Source organism: Arvicola amphibius, chromosome 8, assembly GCF_903992535.2.
Source record: "Arvicola amphibius chromosome 8, mArvAmp1.2, whole genome shotgun sequence".
Classification (NCBI taxonomy): Eukaryota; Metazoa; Chordata; class Mammalia; order Rodentia; family Cricetidae; genus Arvicola; species Arvicola amphibius.
Genome location: NC_052054.1, coordinates 58,840,772 through 58,849,337, shown reverse-complemented (window position 1 = coordinate 58,849,337; position 8,566 = coordinate 58,840,772). Strand labels below are relative to the sequence as shown.

Below are 8,566 nucleotides of genomic sequence, written 5' to 3'. Positions count from 1 at the left end.
AACACGTGTTCATGCATGTATATATATATATATATATTGTGACACAAAAATATAACAAATAATATAAAAATGCCAATTTAGTGCAAAGATTCTAATTTTATTTTCACATATTTTAGAATAACCATGTATTTTTTTCTAAAATATATGTAAGAAATAATGTATATTATAACTTAGTTAATGATTACCTCTAAAGTTTAATTGTGTATTAGTTTTGTGTCATTCAGCACTAAAAGAAAAATGAAAAATAGTAATTATCTTTGATTATGTTTACATTCTCTTAGGATATGTATTTTGAAAAAAGAAAATATTAAAGAATTTATCTAATAATAAAGAACTTTTAATGTCATTGCTATTTTCCTTAAATACATTTGGTAACAACTACTTTATGATTAAGAAAATAATTTCTAAGACAATCTGTCACTGAATACCTTTAGTTCAAGGTCAGCCTGCTCTATAAAGCAAGTTCCAGGATAACCAGGGAAACACAGGAAGCCCTCTCTCAAAAACTAAAAACCAAATACAGAACAACAAAATAATTTGGAGCTTGTCCAGCTGGGGTTTATTTCAGAGTGTTTATCAAAAGGTTTGCTTCTTTTTGGCTAGATAAATGTCCCCTCTTTCTTCTCTCCACACCTATGGAAGCTGACCACTGAGCAGAATAATATTCTTAGCATTCAGCTTTTCCAGCATCGATCAGATTTTTTAGGTTCTCTCTCCTCCAGTGTGTAGGTATGTATTCTTTTGTCCAAAACCAAATGTTTACAATTGCATAGTTTCATGTGTGGATACTCTATTCTAATCCATGGATATAGGAGTCTGTCTATGTCACAACCATATCATTTTTATTACTATTAGCAATGAACTGAATGTCTGAATCAATAATTCACAATAAATCTTTTTACCTATTTTGACTATTTTGGCTACAATGATGAAAAAGTAAATAATACAATTAGTAGATGGAGATATTCAGTCTCCCTTAACAAAACATGAGAGATTTTAAGTCTTATTTTGGACCAGAATGAAGGATTATTTTGATTATGTGGGATATATGTTAGCTAGATTTGTTGCTATAACCCCATCACAACTTCTTTCTATTTATTAATAAGTTCCATCTTACTTGAAGGTTAAGTATAGTGAAAGTGTTATACTTTCAAACATAATTTGTTTCTTTCTGGAAAACTTTATTAAAATGCTTACCCATGGGAATCCTTACACACTCATTAAAAGACACAGAAAGTTTGATAAAAAATTCTGTTATTATAAATGACAAGGGTTTATACCATAGCTATATGCCAATTGAATACAAATATTCATGTCATATTTTTACTTTTTGAGGAATTATTCCTTCTGTAAAATAAAGGATGCAAACTATAGATGAATTTTATGCTTAAATGGTAAAAATTTCTCATCCGTTTGTGGCTCTTCATCTCATTTAATTGGAATTTAAAACCCAAGTGATTGAAAAGAGAGGAATGATCTAATTAAATTTTTTCATTATACACATGAAGAAACAGATATAGAGGAAAAGTAATTGGTTTATAGTCAGAATGGCCATCAACAAACAGCTGTAGAAAAGCAGAGCAGTGTGTGTGTGTGTATGTGTGTGTGTGTATGCATGCATGTTTATGTATTTCTGTGTATTAAAAATTCAACAAACAGAAAATTTTTCTATTAATTTTCAGTTTGTAGTTTATTGCTTCCATCTCCTGGTAGCAAACCATAAACTTTATGATCCTTTCTAAATTTTATTTAGAAATGCAACATAGGATGACAATAGTGGTCATGAAGGAAATTATTATATAGAAGTTTAAAGTAAAAGCAATGTCTGTGTTTTTCCTGATAAACTGACCTCTAAGCATATTACCCAGAAAAGCAAAGAGATAATTTAAAGATCCTATTTAATCATAATGAATGGAATAAAAGTTTAACTTAAGGTATTTACTTTCACAGTATCTATGTATGTAATGCAAATAAATAAAATGGTATAAAATGGCATATATAATGTAGGTAGCAAAAGGTTTAATATTTAAAATATATTTTAAAGTATATGAAGAACTGAGTAAGTTTTTTTTTTTTAACAGACTTAGTTCACTTTTATTGTCCTTATATAAAAACCCTTATGTGGTGGCCACAGCTGGAGCCTGGGTCCTCTGAACAGAGACTCTGGTGTGGGTTTTCACAAGATGGTCAATGAATTCCTGATGAGGAGACTTGGTGAACTCCAAGAGGTCGGAGTTCAGGTAGCTGTAGGTCTTAGAGATGGCATCAAAGGCGGTCTTGGCAAAGTTGCCCAGGGTGGCAGTGCAGCCCCTGGCTGATGTGTAGCAGTCATGAATGCCGGCCATCATCAGTAGCTTCTTGGACACAGGAGCGGAGACTATGCCAGTGCCTCTTGGAGCAGGGATGAGACGCACCAGCACAGAACCACAGCGGCCTGTCACTTTGCATGGAACAGTGTGGGGCTTGCCAATCTTGTTCCCCCAGTAGCCTCTCCTCACAGAGACAATGGAAAGCTTGGCCAAGATGATGGCCCCTCGGATGGCAGTGGTTACCTCCTTGGAGCACTTAACATGGAGACCTACGTGACCATTGTAGTCCCCAATGGCGACGAAAGCCTTGAACCTGGTCCTCTGGCCTGCCCTAGTCTGCTTCTGCACGGGCATGATCTTCAGAACCTCATCCTTTAGGAAAGCTCCCAGGAAAAAGTCAATAATCTCGGGCTCCTTAATGGACAGGGAGAACAGGTAGATATCCTCTAGGGACTTGATTTTCATGTCCTTAACCAGGCGGCCCAGCTTGGTGACAGGAATCCACTCCTTGTCTTCAGCTTTACCTCTGCGAGCCCCGCGGCCTCTTTCTTCTTCTTCTTCTGGAAAACACCAAATGGCAGATGTCGCTGGTGCAGGGGGAGGGCCCGGGGGACCCGGGGGTCCAGGATTAGGAGGCCGTGGAGGCTTTCGCGGAGGATTTGGCAGTGGTCTGAGGGGCCGCAGCCATCGTCGAGGCCGTGGCTGAGTAAGTTTTTATTTTCTCATTTCATTATTAAAAATTTCCATCTCCTCCCCTCCTCCTCCCCCTTCTCTCCCCTCCCTTCCACCAATACTCCCACTCCGCCCCTCTCCAAGCCAAAGAGCCATCAGGGTTCCCTTCACTATGTTAAGTCCAAGGTCCTCCCAGCTCCCCCTAAGTCCAGGAAGGTGAGCAACCAAACAGACAAGGCTCACAGTGAGCCTGTCCATGCTGTAGAGTTCATGCTCATCGCCGTTGTCCTTGGTTTCTCAGTCCTCCTCCACCGTCAGCCACATTCAGAGAATCCGGTTTGGTTGCATGTTCCATCAGTCCCATTCCACCTGGACTTGGTGGTCTCCCGTTAGATCTGCCCCACCGTCTCAATGGGTGATCGTACTCCTCACGGTCCTGGCTTCCTTGCTCATGATCTCCCTCCTTTTGCTCCTCATCAGGACCTTGGGAGCGCAATCCGGTGCTTCTATGTGGGGCTCTGTCATTTTCTCCATCCAATGCCAGGTGAAGGTTCTATGGTGATATGCAAGATATTCATGAGTATGGCAATAGGATCTGGACATTTCTGGCACCCTTTCCTCAGCTGCCCAAGGAACTAGCTCGGGGTGTCTTCCTGGACACCTGGGAACCCCTCTAGAGTCAAGTCTCTGCCAACCCTAGAATGGCTCCCTTAATTAAGATATACAATTCCTTGTTCAGGAGTTTTCTTTTATGTGTTCTCTATAAATTCCTTTACATGCTGCTCGAGATCAGCTTTCATTTCTGGAAACACCATGACCTTATGCTTAGAATTCATTCACCAGTGGTATATTCAGCTCTTCGTTAATTGCACTGTGATTTACTGTGCTTTGTGTTGTCATTGTTTCCCGCATAGTTCTCTGCACTGACTTTTGGTAGAAAATATTTCTATGAAAAATGAAATATGTGAATACTGGTGCACCTGATTTGTTGAACTTTTCATTCTTTTGTTTTGGGGGATTCCTATTTAAAAATACTCCGAAGAAGGTTTTTTTTTTTTTTTTGACAGTATAATGAGGAAAGATGTATGCCTATCATCTTATTGAAAAATACACAAAAAAATAAAGTGAATAGTGATCCTACATTTTGTCATTTTTTACTTTTTAGCAATTTGGATATGATAATTTTAGCTACGTGTTTAGCATAGTTATATAGTTGATCAGCTAACTGATTAATTATGTGTTATTTGTCATATAAATGGTTCTGATTAAACACACTGTTATTTGGCAGTTTATCAGATACTTCTCCAGCCTTCTTTTCTTTTATTTCATCCTCAGAATTGCATGACACTTACGTTGCATGCCTCACTATTATCCCACAAGCTTAAAGTGTTCATGTCTTTCATTCAGTTAATTTTCTGTTTTTCAGTCTAATTAAATTAAACCTATCTTTATGCTCTCTGGTTCTTGCTCAGCTATGTCATAGGCTAGTAAATTTATTGGAGGCATTTTGCTTCCTACTTGTTATTGTTGACTTTGTTATTTTGCATTTTTATTGTTTCCCTTTGATTAGTGTTTATTAAATCTTCCAAATCTCTTCTTGAGGGATCAAATTGTTCTCATGCTTCTTTTCTATCTGAAACTTTAATAAATAAATAATAATTACTCTAAATTACCTGTCTAACTCTTCTAATACCTATTTCAGATGAGTTTGTTTCTGATAATTTGTCTTTCTGGAATGTGTCCTTTGCTTGTCTCTTAATATATGCAGTGTTTTATTGAGAGCAAAGCTTCTTGTGTAGGGCCACAAAGACTGCAGTAAATATAGTTTATGTCTGGCAATAGACATGTCTTTCTTTTGCTTGATCTATGTACCAGGATGTGTTAATGTGACTAGCATGTGGGTTGTGTCTGTGGTTTGATATTGTTTTGGTATTCCTAGGGCATCACAGACATAAATTCCTGTAATGGCTGCCAGTGTGTGAGAGACTGCAAGTTCCATCCTTAACAAGTACTGTACACTGTGTCTCAACTTCACATTCTACTTTTTGATGAGGCTAAACAGTATGGGTATAGGATTACACATTAATTCAAGAGATGTTAGATGGTCTAGGTAGACATTCTCTGTCTTGATCATTCACTGTGTTCCTGAATCTAGAGCCTGGGGCTTTCTTAGAGTTACCTGTGAAGAGGTTTCTGAATTCAGTTTAGCCTTTTCTTTTATTCTCTGTTGCAACACCCATGTCCAGGGAATGTAACAGTCCTGCAAAAGCCAACACTTATTGATTGTAAGCATGCTTGTTTATTTTCCCATTCTGACCATAGATTAAGGCTTCTATTTTGCCATGATAATAGGAGAGCCCTTCCAGTAGAGTTTTGCATTCATCCTACATAGTTTCTTTTTCTGAGCCAGCACTGTGAGAAGATTGTGAAACTCCCCTGACTCTATACAACTTCCTAGTAAGATTTATTTGGAAGAAAGGCCTATCAGGAGCTACCACCCCACAACTCACACTCCATAGTCAGCAAAGGGAAGACTGCACTTGATTGACATTTGACAACTCAATAACTATTCTTACCGAATTGACTGTATCTTGTACAGGAAATATAAACATATAATATAATCATTAATAAAGGTTCTTAATTGCAAACACTGTTTCCAAGTCAATACACCCCTTCCATTTCTCAAAATCCACATATATTTTGGTGGCCCCACCATATTGAGAATTAGAATTTAGGCTGTGACCATACACTCTACCATGTAGCTGTCAATATGCCACCAAATCCTACCACCTAAAATATTTCACAAATATATTTTTATATATATTTTAGTATATATAAATATTTGTAATATATATATATACATATATATATATATAGATATATATTTGTGAAAAAGGTAAATAATTCATTAAAGTGTTAAGATCCAGGAATGTTGTGATGGTTTGTTTTCTCCAATTAGATGCAGTCTAGAGTTACCTTGGAAGAAGAAACAAGCAAGGAATGTCTGCATCAGTTCTGTATGTGTACCAATCTGTGCTGTCATTTTCTTAATTGCTGTTTGACATAGAAGGGTCCAGCCAACTGTGGAGGATACCTTCTCAAGGCATATAATCATGGTCTATAGAGTAAAAGTATCTGAGCAAGACAAATAAACAAGCCAATAAGCAGTGCTCCTTCATTTTTTCTGTTCCAGTTTCTGCCTTGAGTTCCTTCCCTGATTTCCATTTACAATTTACTATAAAGTCTAAGATAAAACAAACCTATTAATTCCCACATTGCTTTTAGACTTAGTGTATATGACATCAATGAAAAGAAACTATTATAAATGATTTTTTATCTGCTTTTGAAATATAATGATAACAGAAGATGGAGCTCCAGTTGTTAAGTTTCTGTGTGAGGTGAGAGTCTAACTCAGGAGTGTTTCTTTCTGAAACCGAGATGATATCTCCTATAATAAAATATGATATTCATCTTTCCTTTGTATAGAGTTAATTATCACATATGTTCATCCAAACTATCAAATGAATTTAGAATGAATTCTGCGTAACAAATGGCATTGTCAAGTCCTCCTGCTTGAGATCCTGCTAGTGCTTATGTTCAAAGCATGGGTATAATGGCTTCGTTTTAGAAAAGCTGAGATTTCTGTCTTTAAAATGTGTTGGCAGATTGCCTGTGATGCAGATTAAATTCTGATTTAATGGTTATTCACTCCGATTGTTTTTTTTCTTTTCTCTTCTATATTTATGAAGAGGTTTTCTTTGATGAAAAGGCATTTTATCTTCAATTACATTTCCCCAACAAACACAACCCTTTCATGTGGGTTAACTTGAAAAGGTTAAAACAAACTAGAGACTCTAAGGAAGAAAGAAAGTCTATTCAGAAATTCCTTCCTTCTGTTGGAGAACTTTCTTAATTGATAAATCAGTAGGAGAACTTTCTTGATTAATAAATCATAGAGGAAAAAGAGTTTAGACCATGATGGGTGGTGAGATCTCTGGTCAGGCATTCCTGGGTTGTATAAGAAAAGCAACTGAAAGTCAGACTGGGTGCAAACCAGCAATCAGTGTTTCTTTATCCTCCTGGCTTTAGTGCCTACCTGCAGAGACCTTGGCTTCCCTTCGTGGTGGACTGTAACCTATAAGTCAAGTAAATAATTTCCTTCCATAGATTTGATTTGGTCAATGTTCTATCATTGTAACAAAAAGCAGTTTAGAATATCTCTCCTGAGGTAGTTCCCTGCTTGTTACTCTCTCTTTTGGGCTTTCTGGCCAGTTACTTGACCTATAACTTCAATACTGTTATTGGATCAATATAATTCCTGAGTATGTTATTTGTTTGACTTTTCTTACATACATGGGTGGGATTACTTGCCATAGCCATAGTCAATACAGTGAACTCACACATAGTAGAAATAATAATCACTTCCAATTGCTCTTTGGTTTAGGTGAGTGATAAAGAAAATAGTAGTGGAAAATAATGAGGCCCTACTTCTAGTGAAGGTGTTATAGAAGGGCTATTGCTACAAGGATTGGAAGAGTCATTCTTCTTCAGGGTTGTGGTTTTTTGGAAGTTTCACCACACTGCATTGGACAGCCCTACACTCATGCATAATGAGGAAACAACTAAGATTATAATAATAAAAGGAATTAGAAATGAAATTGGAAGGAAATATGTTCAGAGAAATTTAGGGGTGGATATGGTCAAATATATCATATACATATATGAAGCTATCAAATGCTGCATTAATTTTAAAGTGTATAGGCTCTTTATGAGTGTCCCAGTCATAAAAATTATATTTAATAAAAATTTGATATGAATCATAGCCAGAACATCTCAGCCAGAATTCAAACAAAATATCCAAGTCATAAAAAAGAAAACATTTCAAGAAAAATTGGTCTATGGAGATTGTTAATAACTTAAAGTGATTTTATGATGAGAGTTAACCTTTTAGAAACACAGAACCAGGGAACTCATGGTCACCTCTTATTACTTGAATTCATCCTAACCATTTGTATCATTTCTTCCTCAGCTACTAGCCTCCAAACCTCATCATCTACTGGGCACATAATTTTGCTTCTGGTTAAACTTTTGTTTTCAGATGGAAGTTAGATGAATATTTAAACTAGAAGAGAGATTGTAGTGGCATTTTGCTTACATTTTAATAAATAAAACCTGCCTGGGGATCAGAAAAGTAAAACAGACACACTGGCTACCTTATAGATCAGTCATCAATAACACACACCTTCAACCCCAGGCGACACACTAGCTTGTCTTAGAAACCAGGTGGTAGTGCTGCACACCTTTAATCACAGTCCAAGAGAGGACTATAAAATGAAAAGGATAGCTCTCAGATACAGTCTCATTCTGAGATTCCTGGAGGCAGGATCACCATTTTCAGACTGAGGTCAAGGAAAGAGCCAGTGGCTGGCTTTTTTGCTTTTGAGGTCTTCAGGTTGAACCCCAACTTCTCTCCCTGAACTTTTATTAATTGTGCATTAAGAGATGATAGATGATAAATGGGTAGGTACATAGAGAAATTCTTAGATAGATAGATAGATAGATAGATAGATAGATATAGATAGATA

The 8,566-nt window shown here is 36.6% G+C and overlaps 1 protein-coding gene across 1 annotated transcript; it reads right to left on the bottom strand.

The window, feature by feature from the left end:
• Nucleotides 1-2,117: 2,117 nt before the first annotated feature.
• LOC119821721 (40S ribosomal protein S2-like) lies at nt 2,118-6,024 on the bottom strand. The gene is made up of 2 exons (XM_042055569.1): nt 5,958-6,024; nt 2,118-2,869 (listed from the first exon to the last, which is right to left on the bottom strand). Exons 1-2 carry the CDS (start codon nt 6,022-6,024, stop codon nt 2,118-2,120), a joined length of 819 nt encoding a protein of 272 aa, XP_041911503.1.
• Nucleotides 6,025-8,566: the final 2,542 nt, after the last annotated feature.

Coding starts and splice junctions, on each gene's coding strand:
- LOC119821721 (XM_042055569.1), bottom strand. CDS start 6,024: ATGACAGCACAGATTGGTACACATACAGAACTGATGCAGACATTCCTT. Junction 2,870..5,957: donor TGCTTGTTTCTTCTTCCAAG/GTAACTCTAGAC, acceptor GGTGTTTTCCAG/AAGAAGAAGAAGAAAGAGGC.